The 17918-nt window shown below is 36.3% G+C and overlaps 1 protein-coding gene across 5 annotated transcripts in view; it reads left to right on the top strand.

Moving 5' to 3' along the window:
- The window catches only part of Lrba (LPS responsive beige-like anchor protein), a 504118-nt gene that overhangs the window by 348141 nt on the left and 138059 nt on the right, over positions 1–17918 (top strand). For all 5 annotated transcript variants that reach the window (XM_048424832.3, XM_048424835.3, XM_048424834.3 and 2 more), the window contains exons 45-46: positions 15790–15930; positions 16891–17010. In XM_048424832.3, coding sequence (XP_048280789.1) covers positions 15790–15930; positions 16891–17010 — 261 coding nt within the window. The remainder of the gene's footprint in view (positions 1–15789; positions 15931–16890; positions 17011–17918) is intronic.

Genomic DNA, 17918 nt, shown 5'->3' with positions numbered 1-17918 from the left:
GGTGGAGCACAGTGCTCAAACAGTATGGGCATAGCAGCATTTATTTTGCTTTCTGTTTATCGAGATTTACTGAATCCGAAGGAATTCAGTCTATAGAAAAGGTTTTATAATGGAAGAACAACAGATAATTGATCTTAAATTGTTTTAAAAGTATAATGTAGGAAAGTAAATGGCTGATGAAATACATCAAGATGTTTTACTCCTTGCATCAAACATGGGTGCTGTTGCCATTTTGATCTTAGAGTTTATAGCATAAATTGTTTCACATAATGTTTGGGAGTTGTAGTCTGGTCAGCAGAGCAGTTCAGGATGTATTTGTAGGAGTGTAAGGGAAGCTCTAGAAGTTGCTTTCCCCAGGAGCATGTACATATCCTGTCTGAGTAGGAGACTAAGATTGAGTGAGGTACAGGAGGTCCCAAATCACATTTTCTTTATGCAGTAATCTGTCCCTATAACCACAAACAGTCGTTTAGATTGGATAGTTACGTTACATCCATTTCCTTCCCAAGTCCAATTGCCTTGGCAAAAATGGCAATGGATTTAGTTCTTAGAAAAATACAAGAAGCTTCTGATGCTAGAGCACCATGTGCAGCAGAAGAAAGTTATTGCTAAAGACAGAAAGCCTGGGGGACTGAACAGTGAAAGTGCCAGGCCCCTGATACAGTCCTGCTGCCAGATTTCTCCAGCCATCTGTGCCGGTCCCGCACAGTGAGACAGAGTTGTGTTGCCCTTTAGACATACTGATGGAACAAGAGAAAAGACTTTAAAAATGTTAGCATCTATGGTTTTCATTCAGTTCCCACCCGGGTTACCTTCCTGAAAACCCACCGGGACACTCAGCTTGTGTTCCACGTATGCCTGCTGTCCTCGCACCTCATTTTAAAGAGTTAGTTGTAGCTTGAGACGGTAAACATTTACACACAGCCTCCAGTGTGAAAGGGTGGCAAAGACTAAAGCAGCCAGAAAGGTGTAAAGAACAACCAGAAGAGGAGGCGTGAAGAAGCAGGAGAGCCTTGATAAGCAATGATATGTTAATCATCATTAATAATAACTATTCAAATTGTTAATATCAATATGGAATTATTAATTTTTTAAATGGTTATTGGTTATTTGAATTGTTGCTTGTTCCGTGTTTATATTATTTTAAACTATGGTTATGTAACTTCAGAACTTAGTGCCAAGTTCATCAAAGGACAAATAGAATTGTCTGTGTAAGGTAATTAAACAGACTTAGGTTCTTACTAGGGTTTCTTTCTGGTAAGGTTTTAAATGACTCTAACAGAGGTTAACTCAACACTTACTTAATTTAAGCAGCCTCTGAAGACAGTCTTTCTTAACATTTGTCAGAAAATGATAAACTGAAGTAACTGAAATGGATTTCGGTTAATATTACTGTCAGGGTGATGGCTAATTCTGACGTACCCCAGAGCGCCCTGCCAGCATTAATCCTGCTCCAGGTTAGGTATGCTTTCCTGCTCCCGCTGCTCTGCTCCAGGTTAGGTATTCTTTCCTGCTCCCGCTGCACTGCTCTGGGTGGAGCCACAGTTTGTGACAATTTATAAATGATTCGTTTTATTTACATAGCATTAATAGTTTTATCCCACAGTGTTTTCTACTTTCCTAGTTTAGTTCTTAGTTACAAACTCTGGTAGATTCAGAGTAGGGAACACCTGTTATTAATTTATGTTAAACTTGTTATCTAACACTTGGAAAATATTTCAGGTTTTAAAAAATGACATACCATCATTCTGATTTCAGGCTGTTTGTTTTGAGACAGGGTCTTGCTAATTACTTCTTTCTGTCCTGGAACTCAATATGTAGAATAGGCTGACCTCAAACACCAAGATCCTCCTGCCTCTGCTTCCCAAGTGCTTTAATTAAAGGCTTGGGATACCACACCTAGCTGTGTTCTGTAATTTTTAAATGTGAATGACATGCAGTATTTCTTATAGTGGAAAATGTAATACATTGTCTCTTACTCTTTTGTCCAGTTTTTTTCATTTTTATTGTTATAAAGCCCAGTCACTTGAATAACAATTATTTAATATTTACTTGGTGCCTTTTTGATGCATTATTCTGAGGATTGTGTTCATAACAGTAGTGAATGAGATCATCTACTACTGGAAGACATTTCAGACAGATTCCATGTTATCTCATAACAATTATAGAAAATCTATATTTTATAAAACTTTGCTTTTAGAAAAATAATTTTTGAAAATGTGATTGTGCAGTTTGGAATTTGAACCAAGCTTTTGAAAGTAACAAAGGATAGGTTCTGTAAGCATGTCATTACCTCAGGGTGAAAACTATCCTAAGCAGTAGAGAAACAAGTTCTTGTAAGTGTGGGAAGAAGCAAATACTGTATGTTTTACTGGAAATAGATTCTGGTAAGCTATACTAACTTAGTTATTTTAAAATTAGTTTAATGATGTCAGTGATTTGGGGAAGTTAAAGATTTACTGTGATATATTCTGAGTTGTAACTTTATAAAATATAAAGTAACTAAAACACATTAATAGTGATCGTAACTATTCGAGGTGTAAATCTCTCCTACTTAATAGTCCTTATGACTTGTGCTATTCCCTCTTTAGAAGAAATTCTAGAATGTGATCTTATAGTAGTTAAAAATATAAAAATTTAAGTCACTTTATAGCCTGAAACTCTCTCTTAAAATATTCAAGAAGAATATAAAAGATTAATAAGAAGTTATTCATGTAAATTTCAGGCATTGTTGTATAAACTTAAAAAGAAGATAAAAGTAAGTCAGTGTTAAAAACAGAACATTTTTCTGAGTGTTCCTATGAAAGGAAGATAAAGATGTGACGGTTACATCAGCCTGCAGACTTTGGTGGAAACTCTGTATTCATTGCAGGAGGTCTGGGAATTGAAATAAATGTGTATTGGAGAAAGGAGAAGAGATGCAGAGAGGCTTCTTTAAAATGTCGGGAGCTACTGATCTGAATTATCTGTGACCTAAGGGTGTGACCCTGTGGTGATAATTGGCTTTTCTGGAAACAAATTGAATCGTGGACCATTATTCTCTTGTATTGTTCTAGAATATGTTAGAGGTACAAAGTTAGGGGTGGAAGTTCTTATTTTATTCATGTAAGTACAATTTATTGTAAAGACTGTGAAGTTTGACCTGCAACTAAGTCATCTAACTTAATTAGATCCCTTGGACTCATATGGTAGAAGGGGAGAACTAAGTCCTGCAAGATGTCTTCTGACCTCCACTGTCGCATAACATGTATGCATGGCGGCACACAAGCACCTCTCAAACACATAAACAAAAGAATGTGTTTTTTAAAGATTGTCTTAGATATCCCTGGTTATTTTTCTGGAATTGGTTGGCCATGTATGTGTAGTTTTTCCAGATTCTGTCTTGTCGAATACGTGTTTCTCCTTCTGTGAATGCCGTTCATTCTGTCTTACTTTAGGTTTTGCAGTATGTTATGAAAGCAGGCTACGTGACTCTTTCAACTATATTCTTTTTGAAAATTAGCAATTCTGGAGGTTTTGTTTTTGAGAAGTAGTTTGTCAATTTCTAATTTTTAAAAAATCTTCAAGGTTTTTTGCAGGGACTACATTGATCTATAGGTCATTTTTGGCAAAATGTAATATATCAGCAATATTGAATTTTGTAATCCATGAATGTTATATCTTCCATTTGTATAATTAAATTTTTTACTGAACATGCAGTAATTTAGACTTGTTTAAGTATTTTCAGTTATGTCCCCTTTTGTCATGTATATTTTCCTTCAGATATGGATTGATGTGTTTTCAAATAATACATTTAAAGGGCTCGAGAGATGTCTCAGAGTTTAAGAGCACTGGTTGCTCTTCCAGAAGACTCAGGTTCAGATTTTTTTAAAGATAACATTTAAGCCCTAAATTCTTAATCTGGTACTTGTGAATATGCTTTTTGTGTAAATGAGGTCTTTGTGGCTGTAATAACACTAAGTTGCAGTCATTAGAGTGGACCCAAATCTAACGTAGGTGATGTTGATGTGCTCTTGAGGAGATGAGGACACTTGGCAAACAGGGTGCTCTGTGATAGTAGAAGTCAGGCTTAGGGTTATGCTGCCAAGGAGGATTGTCTTTGAGGGCTTCAGAGAGATCATGTCCCTGGCCCTGACAACAGCATCATTTCAGAGTTCTCTGTAACTAGATGGCAATAAGTTTCTACTGTTTGAAACCACTCCATTGCTATACTTTGTTGCAGGAGTCCCAAGAAACTAACACACACACACACACACACACACACACACACACACACACACACATTTTAAAATTATGTTTTCCTAATAAACATATTCGTGTATCTGTTGTCTTACCTTACACCTAGTAGCAAGTGTACTGCTCTTTCTGATATGTGTATGGCGATGTTGTTTCAGTGACTCCTTATGGTATCTTCTTTCCATCTTTAAAACCCAACCTATCTTCTTACATTTTAACAGTACTTTTTTTGTAATGCTATGTGGTTTTATATCCAATCTTACAATCTTCTCTACATTTTAATTTCAATGTTGATATCATTTATACTTAATGTTTATTTTGATATACCTTGTTTTATTATCGTGTGTGTGTGGGTTATGCACGTGTGTGTGTTTATGTGTATGTGCATGTTTGGACCATCACTGTCAGGTGTCTTCTATCATTCTCCATCTTATTTTTTAGGACAATGTTTTAGTGACTCTGGAGCTCATGGTTGGGCAGCATGCCTTTTGGCTCCTCCTGTCTGCCCCACCAGACAGAGATCACAGGTGCATTCCACTCTACCCAGATCCATGTGGGTATGCTTGTGTGGCAGCATCTGAGCCAGTTCACCACCCCTTCTACATGTTTTTAAAAGACTTTCTTTTTTTAACATTTCTTTTTATTGATTTTTATTGAGCTCTACATTTCTATCTGCTCCACTCCCTGCCTCTCCCCTAAAATCCTATTTTTTTTTATTTTACTCCTTTATTCCTTGTTTCCCTTCATCTGCCATTTTCTAAGTTATTTGTACAATTCTGTATTGTCTGGGATAGGAAAAGATTACAGAGTGAGATACGAATATCTTCTAACTAGAAATGTCTGAGCTGCTGCTTCTGTGAGCAGTGTGTGTGGAGTTCCATCTAATCCTTGAGGCCACCTGAGCTCTCTTTAATACTGCACAGGCTTGTGTTTCTATATGCCCAATGGTGCTGGAAGTACTTCCTCGATTTTCCTGTCCTTTCCTTCATTGGATTTTGTGAACATATATCGTAGACATATTTTCTCTCTGTATTTTTTTCCTCTACAAGTAAACCTATTAGTGCGAACTAGTAAGTGCCAGGCTACAGTGGTTAGAGTTTGTCAGTTCTGATCCATATGCAGTCTTAAGCATTCCAGTCTGTGTGTTCCCCAGAAAGACCTTTTCAGCTTTCTGGATTCCAGCTTTCATGCCATCCAAACTGCTTTCATCTGTGACAGATCTTGAGCAGGGAAAATTTTTCCAGTCTGTCTCCAGGATAGTTCTCTTGTTTGCATTACTTAAAACTTTTATCCAAGAGAGAATTTTTGGCATTCTCCAAATTGAAAGGTTTTGCTTTGACCCTCTTTCAGAAGCAGTGTGTTTGCTTTCCATCCTCCTGTAGTAGATTCTTTTCCTTTTCCTCCTTTTGCCCAGGCCCTTGGTGATAGAATCAGTGTCTTTCCTGGCAACATAAGGGATGGTCTCATGTATTAAAAGGGTTAATGTTAGTGATGATGTTGTGCACATAATCCCAGGAGCAGTAAGTCACATCCTCTGTCAGCCCGAGGACTTCTTTCTGATTCCGTCTGTACATGCTATGCTCTGCACCCTGTACCAACCTATGGGGGAAAAATCTTAGACATAAATGTGAATGCATTTGTCTTTGGATCTACCAATTTTTCTAAACTGATATATTCACTCAAACTAGGTATTTTTAAGAATCTTTTTATCTTTGTGTTGGTACTCTCTTCCTTTGTCAATATTTTATACTTCTCACAACCTCTCAATTGAGAATCTGGTAGTTTGGTAGATTCAGTTCACTTGTTTATTATCTACCTTAGTTCTCTACAAGGATCTTAAGAAAAGTTAGCACTTTATCCTCTTTTTCTTAGTAGAATAGGGACAGCTTTCTCCCAGCCTCCTTGTTTTAAACAAAGTCTCACTGTGTAACCCAGGCTGGTCTTCCTATGTCAAACGCCTGGGTGCACCCCACCTCACAGGGGTAGAACAACCTTTCCTTGCTGCTTCCTGATTCTTAGAGGCATTGTTTTCTATGACAATGAAATTGTCATGACTTTCTAGTGTGACCTCCCATGAACATTCTCTGTCACTTAGATAAATCCTATTCATGAGGCTTTGAGTCTCTGAAACATCCACAGAGGATGATGTTTTGAACACTCATTCCTTAGCTAGTGCTTTTGTTTTGAGAGGCCATTGAACATTTAGGAGGCAGAGCCTGACTGGCCTTTGAGGATGGTGTGTCTCTGGTTCCTGTGACTCTGTGCTCTGTGCTCCTGTGTGGTGTGAACAGCCTCCCCCACAAGCTCCTGCCTCCACAGACTGAGCTGCTCAGCCATGCATTCCCCACCACAATGGATCAGAGAGTTTTCTACCTTAAGTTTATTCTGTCAGATGTAGCACGGTGATGGAAGACCGAATGATACCGCATGATCATTTGACAGCTCCATCTTCTTGTGGTCCTGCATTTTATGCACTGCTCACCCCAGAATCAGAATGAGCCATTTCTTTAAGGAGCCTAGTTTCCATTCAATGGGAAATAGTCAACTAAGCTTTAAAAATATAAATTATTTTGAAAACAAGTTTACTATTTTCATTCTCAGAATTCTTACCTCAGTGTATTCTTTGACATTCACATATTTTAAAGTAACTTTTATCATGATCTAAAATTATGACAAGTTTGGAGTTAGTTTAAAAGGTTCATCATTTGGAAGAAAGACTGAGATAGCTCTTACAATGTTATATTGTCTTTCATAAATGGTTATAATTTAAATATTGATGTTAAATAAAAATTAAGTACTCCATATTGAAATTTATTTTGTAACAGTGCATGAAAAACAGAGGTAAAAAATAAGGAACCATTTTTTTAAAAAAATTGCTTCTTCCTGAATTTAACTTTATAATAGAATAACTGATAACAATACACTAAGGTGATTCATTGTTCAACAGAAGCCCATCTTAGGCGATGGATGGAATCTTTTGTTGCCTCTTCTTTTTTTAACTTCTAACTTAATTAATTACATTGCTTCTGGGTGTGGTGAATTGGTCACAATATCTAAAGAAACAGAACCAATAAGTGATATCTATGTCACTTTGGATCACTATTTTGGATCTTTATATCCAAAAAAGAAAATTAAATGCAAATTTTAGGTATTGGTGATCATTCCAGCATCTTACAGGAAATTAAGATAAATTTTAGGTAGTACTTGTGAGTCTGTTTGGCATTTTTTTGCACTCCTCTTGCAGTGGGGTAAATTACTCATTTTGCAGTGTGGGTGATTTCTATGTGTATGCGTCTTTCAATCCACTGAGGTCCTGAACAGATTGAAAGGTAGAAAAAGAGTGGGATTTTCACCACTTCTCCTTTTCTTCGTTGTCCTTAGAGCAGCAGGAGTAGGACTCCTGGGGTGGATCACTTGAGTAGCCAGCTTCCATTTGATCCCTCAGCCTGGGGACTGTCTTAAGGATAGTGTTGTTTGCCCATGCTTGCCAGGAATAGGCTTGTTCTGGCAATGTGCTATTCTGATCATTTTCCTGTCAGGTCTCTCTTTAGTCAAGATCAACCCAGTAAGTGTTGAAACATTTGCTAGTTTCATGTATGATCTAATAGTTATCCGTGAGAATTACTAGGATCTCCTCTGTTCCAACTATTGAGCTATTGTGATTGGCTCAACTGATAATAATTACCACATCTCTCCTAAAAGCCAGTTATTTAACTACTACCCAATAATAGTTTGTCTCCTTGTTTGATATTTGAAGTACCCTAGTACTTTTAAAATGCATTACAACTCAGGTTGTTTTTTTAAAAAATTTATTTTTATTCTCTGAAAATTTTATACTTTGATTATTCAGATTTCATATTTTGATTATGTTCACTCCCATTCCTTCCTGGGCCATTCACATATTCCAACCTCTCTCAGTTTCATTTCCTCTTTTTTTTTTTTTTAAATGACCCAGAATTTTATTTGTATCACCAATATACTACCTAGGTATAGGTCTACCCACTGGAACATGGTCAACCTTCATAGTCCTAAAGAAAACTGACTCTCCTTTTCCCAGCAGCCCCCAATGGTCCAGTAGCTCTTTAGTTACTGATATAACTCAGGTGCTTATCTGTACTTTGGATTTTTTGGTTGTATGCTGTAATCTGATTACTTTTAGTATTGGGGTGCGCAGAGGAGTGGTTTGCTTGCAGCACCATGTGGATAGCAGAGGACGACCTTGGGTGTCTACTGCTCTCTGCTGTGTGGCTCTGACCTTCCTGGGCTGCTGTTCTGTCTGTCTCCCGTCTGTTGGGTTGTGCTGTGGTTGCAGGTTCATGAACCTCTGTGTCTAGCTTCACATGGGTGCTTGCATCCCAACCTGGGTCATTAGGTGTTCACAAAAAGTTCTTACCTACTAAGCCAACTTCTTAGCCCTAGATCTAAGTGTTATATTGATATTTAACATTTCCTCTAAAATATATTAGTTGGTCCAAATGAACATCAACCTATTCTTATTCATCTTAAGCCGCCTTTCCTTGGCTAATTTTGTTATTTGGCAATGTACTGTCTATGTAAACTGTTGAACTATTCAGAGCTATCAACCTTGATTTACCCTGTAGGTAGATTATTTTATTTTAATTGTCTTAAATGGTTCTGAAAATGAACAGTTGCATTTATATATAAATGAACATTTTTATCAACATTGGAACTCTTTTGTCTTTATTGTTTTCATAATTACTTTATATTCTTTATAAATTATATCTTGGTTTTTAGAGTCGTTTCTTGGGGTGTTGTTGGCATTTAGCTCAGTACTAGCATTCTTCCATCCACATTATGTTCATCAGCTTATGTGGCTTTTTCAGAAGAGTAGTCTTGTAATATCAAGTGAGTAGAATAAAGCAGATCTGTAATGGCATCACTCCTGAATTGGCATTCTGAATATTTGAAATTATTTGAATTCTCCATAGGACTATCAGTAAACTGAAACACTCTATACTCCCAGGGTGTCTTTATTCAGTTGAAAGGGGTAGCGGGTATACAATAATGCACCATAGAAGCCGTGTAAACTGTGTCTGCAAGGGATTAGAAATATTCCTGCTACTTGAAAGGAAAAGTGCTTATTTGTTAACTCTAAAAGCTATAAAAGCAGGCTGATGGAATTCTTTCCTTGACAATGTTAAATAAAGTCTCGGGCATATGAAGATAAGTGCCAAGCTATCCCGGTCATGTACAGCATGTGACAAACACCCTACCAGCCAAGATTGCACAAAAAATGATGAGCAGGCTTGTTACATTTGTCATTTAGATACAAAAGATGCTAGAACTAGAGTAAAACAGTTGTGCTTCCTACAGTGCAGTGTAGCCTGAATAACAAAGATTCTTTGTTTATTTTCTTTCCAAGAAGGGTGGGGGACCACTGAAAGGCAGATGGGATACAGCCAGAATAACCATGGTTTTTTTTTTTAAAATCTTGAACAACTCTCTCATTTGGGTTCACTGGTGTGGTACAGAGTTATCAAAGTTAAAAGGGACATAAATAGGAGACATTAATGACAGTGCATACTTTTGATAAGAACCATTTTAAAACTGGTTGTCTGTGTCTCCAAGGCAAAAACATGCATTGCTTTGATTTGTGATACCTTCTCCTACGGTGTTTGTCCAGACATTACGTAACTAGGAAGAAACACTGTGACAATACAGTATGAGCTACTGTGTTGTCGTGCACAAATGCAATACATTTTGAAATAGTATGTCTTCTTTTCTGTCTTTTTTATACATGGGTATCACTGAGTAGTACCCCTAACTGACCTGGAACTCACTGTTTAGACCAAGCTGGCCCTGAATCCACAGAAGTCTTCCAGTTTCTGCCTCCTTTCCTACTGCTAGGATTAAAGGTGTATGCCACTATACCCGGCTTTTCTTTTTATTCTTTTCTTTTTAAGTGTGTCTTACTTTAACCCAAAACTCCATTGAATGGATTTTAATAACCATCTGAATTCAGCATTGGCATGTGGATTTCCCCGTGCAGCACACACTATTCTAGGACTGGCCTACAGTTTGGTCTAAGTGCCCTAACTCTTTCTGTTGTCATTAAGCAAATGACCAGCTGCAGGTCCATTTTATTTCTCCAAGACTCAACATTTTTCCTACCTGCAAAGTGGAGGGCGCTTGTAGACCTGTATGTTACACATTGCTTTTGAATATGGTTTCTTTATTTAAGGTTCTGTTTTGCCTTCACTTTGCAGCAACTCTATCAGCATGCGCAGATGCTCTCTACTGTTAGAAGTGGGTAAAGCTGCTTGTGTGCCAATCCCAGATTTCCAGTCACTCTGTATGTACGTGACTGTGGAATGGCTTTCAGATCAGAGCTGTAGTGGTCCTCTTGTGTTCTGTTCTGGAACCCTTTCTACTTTGATGTATTTTCGTTTCTCTGTGTACCACAGAAAGGATCTTTGAAGAGCAGCTTTCCTTAACTCTTTCAGGATGTTTATTCCTGAGATGTGCTCAAGTCGTTTTTTCCTATCTCTTTAACTTTTTCTTCATAACACCTTCTCTTTGGAAATCTTATACACTATAAGGTGTGAAAGAGTCTGAGATTCGTGGATTTCAGAAGTTTGTTCATTCCAACAGATTTCTGCAATACAGGGTTTCTGGGGTTCTTGCCAATTCAGTCACAACTGTTTTGGCCTTATTACAAACATGGCCCAGGAGTGTGTGGGATGTCACTCCTGAAAGGTTGATATCAGCTGCAGTAGTTCGTATCTCACCGGGAAAAGTACAGGAGGATTGCGGTGCCGATGTATGGCACAGCGTGAATTGTACCACAGGCTTTGCTTCCCGCAAGAGCTCTCCTGCGCAGACTGCTCGTTCATTTCCCGACCACCCAAACCAAATAATCACACAGAAGCTATATTAACTACAACACTTTTTGGCCAGTGACTCTAGTATATTTCTAGCTAGCTCTTACATGTCTAATTAACCCATGTTTATTCATCTGTGGATCACCACGAGGCTGTGGCTACTGGTCATGTTCCGTGGTGTTTGTTTCCTTTGTGGAGGGAATTGTGAGTCTTACATTTGAGTTGCTAGGATTGAAGTCATTTTGAGGTAAATTAGTTAAATTACTTTATTTCAAAATAGGATACCTAGCTCATATATTTTTTATAAATAAATAATCAGGCAATTCAATCTAGAAACATTATTTTTTTATTAAGTAACTTCAATTTATAGTTCTCAAAATTTGAAGGAGAAAAAGAAAAAGCTAATTTTTTACTGGTATTGTTAAGCAACTGAAGTTTTCAGGGGTCCATAGAATCAAAACTATTTTTTCATTAATGTGGTAAATTGTACTTGTCCCTTGCTTTGATATTTTCCAGCTTTTCTTATAAATTGAAAAGTCAGTTTACTTTCTGAGCTGTCGCTACAGTGAGGAGACTGGCAAACAGGGAGGCTGCAGTGACGCACAGTGCTCCTTCCACCCCGCCTTGTGCAGTGATGCACAGTGCTCCTTCCACCCCGCCTTGTGCAGTGACGCACAGTGCTCCTTCCACCTCGCCTTGTGCAGTGATGCACAGTGCTCCTTCCACCCCGCCTTGTGCAGTGACGCACAGTGCTCCTTCCACCCCGCCTTGTGCAGTGACGCACAGTGCTCCTTCCACCTCGCCTTGTGCAGTGATGCACAGTGCTCCTTCCACCTCGCCTTGCCAGTAGGGTTATAATGTTCATTCTCGGACTTGATTGATGATCTTTCTTCTTAAATATTCCTGATAAATAACCTCAGAACAGACAATATTAAGAAGAATAACTTTCTCTGTGCCAGGTCTGAGGGGGGATACTTTACATTTTTCTTAAGTAGCAAAAATACTTCTCAAGAAGGTAGTAAAAATGTATTTTTTAGTCTAATAAGTTTACAAAGCTGATTTAAATACTCCCATTTTATAAATGCTGTGTCTTCCTCATTACCAAGATGCTCATCAGCCTTCCAGAGATGCCACCTTGCTGATGGAATCGTTGACATGCTCTCCAGACTGGGGCCTTGTCACTTCCACTTACCATTTTAGAGAAATTTATCTTTTTGACATTTTTAATTTGTTTTTTTCATACTTTACTACAATTTTCTTTCCATTCTTACATAATAACTAATAAGTTATGAGATTCTACACTTCCATTACTGTATTTTTTATTTTAATCTCATATGCTGTTTTATTTTATAGACTTGATATTTTTATTTAATGCTGTTTGTTTATTTTCCATGTCCTGATGATATTTATATTTTTTGTAATGACCTTGAATTATTTACTTTTTTGAATTTCATAATCTATATTTTTTTTATTACCAAGAAGTTATAACCAATTTTAAATGTCAGTATTTTTGGTTTCTTCCTTTTAAATTTTGCCGATTAAAAATAAATACCCCATCAAGCAGGTTAAATTGTACAGAGAATGCAGTATAAGATGAGAGTGCTAGACATCTTCCTGAACTACATGGCAATTGTTCTCTTAATACACTGGACAAGTAAGAGGAGCCGTCAGTGTTAACTTCTAGCCCTTCTGCGGAGATGAATAAACAGCTTGAAATGCTGATTTAGACAATGTTTTTAAAATACTGTGATGCACTTTGGTGTCTGACTGACTCTTGCTTAGTTAAATGTTTTGTGGCGTTATAACATAGTTGGATTCAGCTCATCTTTTAAACCAGTTGTCAGAAAAATATGGGCCAGCATCGTAGAATGTATTAGCTCAATACATTGTCTCCATTTTATTATGAAGCTGCTGAGGAAGCCGTGATATACAGCACTGTCATTACAGATCTATTGTTAGGATGGTTCTACAGTCTTCTTTGCACTGCCATTAATTTATAGCAGTAAACAATATGTAGCCTTCCAACTGCAGCAAAGCAGAATCTTTTAATGAGGTGGATGTTATTACCACAATAAATCAGTGCTTTCCCGTAATGTATAATTCAATGTGTGTATTCCCACTGTAACTTCTCTGAGTAAGCTGATAGTGTATCATTGTCATTGCACAGCTCCTCTGCTCCTGATTTTTTTAAACCTTCTTTTATTTGGTGACTTCTTTTTTATTTGCTTGCAAATAAATGTGGTATGTCTTGATAGCTGTCCTGTAGCAGGCTTCAGAAACCAATTGTGACGATACCAGCCAGAGTCGATACTGTGGGTTCTACCTACATGGATCGCAGTAGGATGCCTTTTCTTTCAGATGCTGGTGAAATCAATCCTAATTGGTCTTAGCATTATATTCAAGAAATGTGATTCTATAACTATTGATTCACAGAGGTACTCATTTGGAGAGTAATAAAAATAGGAGCAGATAAAGTATATAGTTAATTCGCTGCTGCACCATACAAAAGGCACATTGATTCTATTTTTAATTCATATAATTTGTCTTCTAGTGATTTTATTTCTTTTCTTCCTTTTACATGGCTGTATCTTTAGGTATAACAACTAAAATGCATTTAAAGGCCCTTCACATTTGTTCTGTAATAAAGAAAGAATTCCTGGAATGAGTTTGATTCTTATAGTAAGTCAGATATAATTCTTTAGCACTGAAACTAATAGTTTAAAAGAAGATATTTAAAAATTAGTAATATGACGCTGACTTAAAATAGCAATCAATTAAATGTTTTTGAAAATTAACTTGTAAAGTAGAAACAGATTTAACATAACACAGTGCTGGTCAGAACCAAGATGCTATTGAAGGAAAATGATACTGTTTGTTAACAGTTTGAAGGTAAAATAACTAACAAATTTAAGAAATACAGTCAAAGTGATGACTTTAAAATGCCATTTGTAATCATAATTTGAAAAGTAGTTCAAGACCTGGTCTGAACATGGTTTCCTTTTCACTATATGAATTCTGAATATATCCATTTTAAACTAATATTAATTTATTTTAGGTTAGGATTTTCCTCATGAATAGTCAGATTTTTTATCTTATAAATATGAATAACTTACAAAATTTCCTAAGAGTTGCTAAACAATTCTGTGTCTTATTAGAGAAGTTATTTTTGAATTGGTATTTTTATTTTGAGTAAGGAGTAGAGATTTTTCTACAGAGCAGAGTGTTTCCATAGTCAACTGTAATTTAATGTGGTTGATCTTAGCATTCTTAGAGCTGTAGTCCCTTCTGAGAATCTCAAAGATACTCTGTCTTTCTTAAGAAAATGTCAGAATGTTGCTCATTGTTTATACAGTTCATGTATTCCCTGAATAGCAACAGCCGTTTCGTGCCTGTGTCAAGCAATGTGCTATTTAAACTCCTTTACCTAAGTTCTAAAAGATTATTTTTTAAATAATGACATTCATTGAGTGTTGCCATGCATGACTTAAAGACCTTAATGTATGAATTAATTTTATTTTCTAAAACAACCTTCTAACAGGGCATGAGTTGTCTAGTGAGTCCAGAGTCTTCACTTTGTTGTATCGATTATGGAACTTTGTTGAAATGTTTTGTTTTCCAGTCTAAGATTATAATGTTCTTACCATTTCTTGTTGTTTGTTGTTGTGGTTGTGGTGGTGGTGGTGATGGTGGTGGTGGTGCTGCTGCTGCTGCTGTGCTAGTGGGTTTGTATTCTTGTTAATTCATGAAGGCACTTAGAGGTTAGGCGTCAATGTTGGATGTCTTCCTCTATCTCTTTCTACCCTTTTTTTTTTTTTTTTTTGAGGAATGATCTCGTACTGAAACTGAAGCTCTGCCTCTCTCTGCCTCCCCAGCATTAGAATTACAGGTGTACATCACCTTGCCCAGCTTTTTCTGGGTTGCTTGAGATTTGAATCCAGGTCCTAGTGCTTGCAATGCAAGACTTCACTGATTGAGCCATCTTCACCGCACTCTGTCCTCTAACTTTTTTACTTAATTTATGTTAGTAGAATGTTCTAGTTATATCTTATTCCTTTTCTTTTACAACCTCTTTGTATTTATCCTTATTTACCAGCTTTATTCCTTTGTCTGCTCAGAGAGAGTAAGTAAGCCCTCTAGCTCCAAGATGTTTCTGCTTGTTGCTTCTAATTACGGGTATTTTCTAAAGTATGATACAGCTCATCTTCATGGAATTCTCCTTTCTGAGTGATTGATTAAAAACCTGTATGTAAACCAATCAGGTGATGGTGGTGCACGCCTTTAATCTCAGCACTCTGAAGGCAGAGACAGGCAGATCTCAGTGAGTTCCTAGCCAGTCTAGTCTATGGAACTAGCTCCAAGACGGTCAAACCTACACAGAAAACCCCTGTTTCAATTTAAAAAAAAAAAAAAGGAAAGAAAAAAAGAATACGAAACTTAAATAACAAACAGGCAAACAAAACTGATGTGTCAGGAATGGTTGGTTTACCCGTCCAGTTAGTTGTCTGTGTGTGTTCAACCATGCTAGGAAAAATGTGGGGTGATGACTTTTTCTGTTTGTTCTTAGAATATGCCACTGTTGCTTTTCTAAGTGCAAATACATATATTTTAATTTTTTACTTCATGCATACTTACAGGATAATCTTAAAAGAATCTAGGGAATAAAGGATGATTACATTTGTGTTTCTTTCTCTCCCTTCTCTTCCAATGGCAGCCAGTAGGAGCTCTGAATCCCAAAAGAGCAGCATTCTTTGCAGAACGATTTGAGTCATGGGAAGATGATCAAGTTCCAAAGTTTCACTATGGTACTCATTACTCCACTGCAAGTTTTGTTCTTGCCTGGCTTCTCAGAATAGTAAGTTCAATGTGAATAATAGACCGTGACTAAATAAATCCAATGTTTTGAAAAATGTGCAATGATTGGAAATCATCGACATTTTTTGAATATTGAAAATAGTTTTAAACAATTGAGCTCTTAAATATATATGCTTCAGCAAATACTTTATACCATAACGATAAAAATATTTTCTCTAGAATTATGTGACTGTCTTCTTCAAATCTGTGTCTTCAGATGATGTCTGTTGTACCAGATTAGCTGAATTCTTTTCAAATGTAGCTTGTTTGAATGAGAAATAACTAAGGTTTCATTAACACTGACATTTATTTACACATCCTGGTAGTTACATTGCTCCAAATAGAGTAAGATGTGTTTTCAAATAACCAGCACTGTTGTGTATTGATAACATTAGCTGAAAAAAATGTTTCTATAAAATTGAAAGTTAATTCGTCTACCAAAATGTAATTTCTTTGGGAAACATTAGCAGCACGTCATTAATAAAAGCTTGTTAGAAGAATATGGACAGGCATGAGTCTTAGAAGTAATTTATAGGGCTTTTCTATTGGCAAGCAGTTACTTACTCATACATGTTTAACTGTTCTTTAACTAAGAGGGGGCTTTTAAGCCTTCCAAACAGTTTTTTCTTAATCATAAATTGTGAGCCATAACAATAGAAAAATTACATATTGTACTATTTCCTGAACACTGAAGAAAATACATTTAATTCATGCCTAAATGCTATTAGTAATCTATTCTTGGCAATGAAGGAAGTTTATGAAAACATTACAAATACCAACATTTTGACGACATAGAAACATTTATAAAAAATTAAGAGCTCTAATAAAATACTTTGGTTATAACTTGCTATACATTGGACATATTACTAGGTAATGACTATTATTTGCTACAAAAAATTAGATATAAAGATTTATTAAAACCTAAACAGACATAAAAGTTTTTTCACTTCTTATTTTTTAGGAACCCTTTACAACCTACTTTCTAAATTTACAAGGAGGAAAATTTGATCATGCAGATAGGACTTTCTCCTCAGTGTCCAGAGCGTGGCGAAACAGTCAGCGTGATACATCTGACATTAAGGTACAGATTTATTTCATTTTATGGTTGTTATAGCTAGTTTGTTTCTTATTGACTGGTTGTTCATAATTTCTCTCCCCTGATCTAGCTATATTTATGGAAGATCAACCTCCGAGAAGGGAACCTTAATTAAATGGCCAAGAACCACTGCCCATGACTTTTGTTTTCTTCTTTTTATGTTTCTGCCTGTCTATCCACCCATCCTGAAGTTCTTTCATCCAAATAGTTGTAAATTTTTAACTCTAGAATGTGTTTTCTCTTCCCAACATCATAATGTCTATTAGCAGCATGCCATACACAGTTCCAAGTATAGTGAAGCAAATTACCAGAAAACGGGAAAGCCTCGGGCATATTTATTTGGATCTTTCAAATCTCCATTCTTAAAACAATCACAATTGTAGCTAATATTATCCATGCTAGCCTTCCACTTCTATCCTCAGCAGTCTAGTAATTGATTTTCTTTATGTAATGTCTCTTTCTGCAAGAAACTGGATTGGGTGCTATTAAAGATACAACGAAATGCACCTATTGTTTTTAGACTCCTTATAGTTTTATAAATAATATGACTTATATGTAAATAACTGTACCATATGGAGGTGAAAGTAACACATGAGAAACAGATATTTGAAAGAAGAAGAGTTATATGACTATGTATATGCTGCTATAGGACACGTATAAGACATGTAGTGGAGTGTTAATGTCATGCCAGTTTTAGATATGACACGTTACAATGTAAAATATACTCTTCTATTTCTTCTGATATTATAGATTATAATATCTAAGTGATATTTTCTATATCAAAGACACTCTGTTTTTATTATTTGCAAAAACAATTTTTATATCAGAACATCTATCGAGATTTTATGATCTCATAATATACTCTCAAACACTATTGAAGTACTTTTTAAAGT

The sequence above is a fragment of the Myodes glareolus genome, chromosome 20, assembly GCF_982192425.1.
Source record: "Myodes glareolus chromosome 20, mMyoGla1.1, whole genome shotgun sequence".
In the NCBI taxonomy this organism is placed as follows: Eukaryota; Metazoa; Chordata; class Mammalia; order Rodentia; family Cricetidae; genus Myodes; species Myodes glareolus.
Note: the sequence above shows the minus strand (reverse complement) of the source record. Positions and strands in the feature narration are given on the sequence as shown.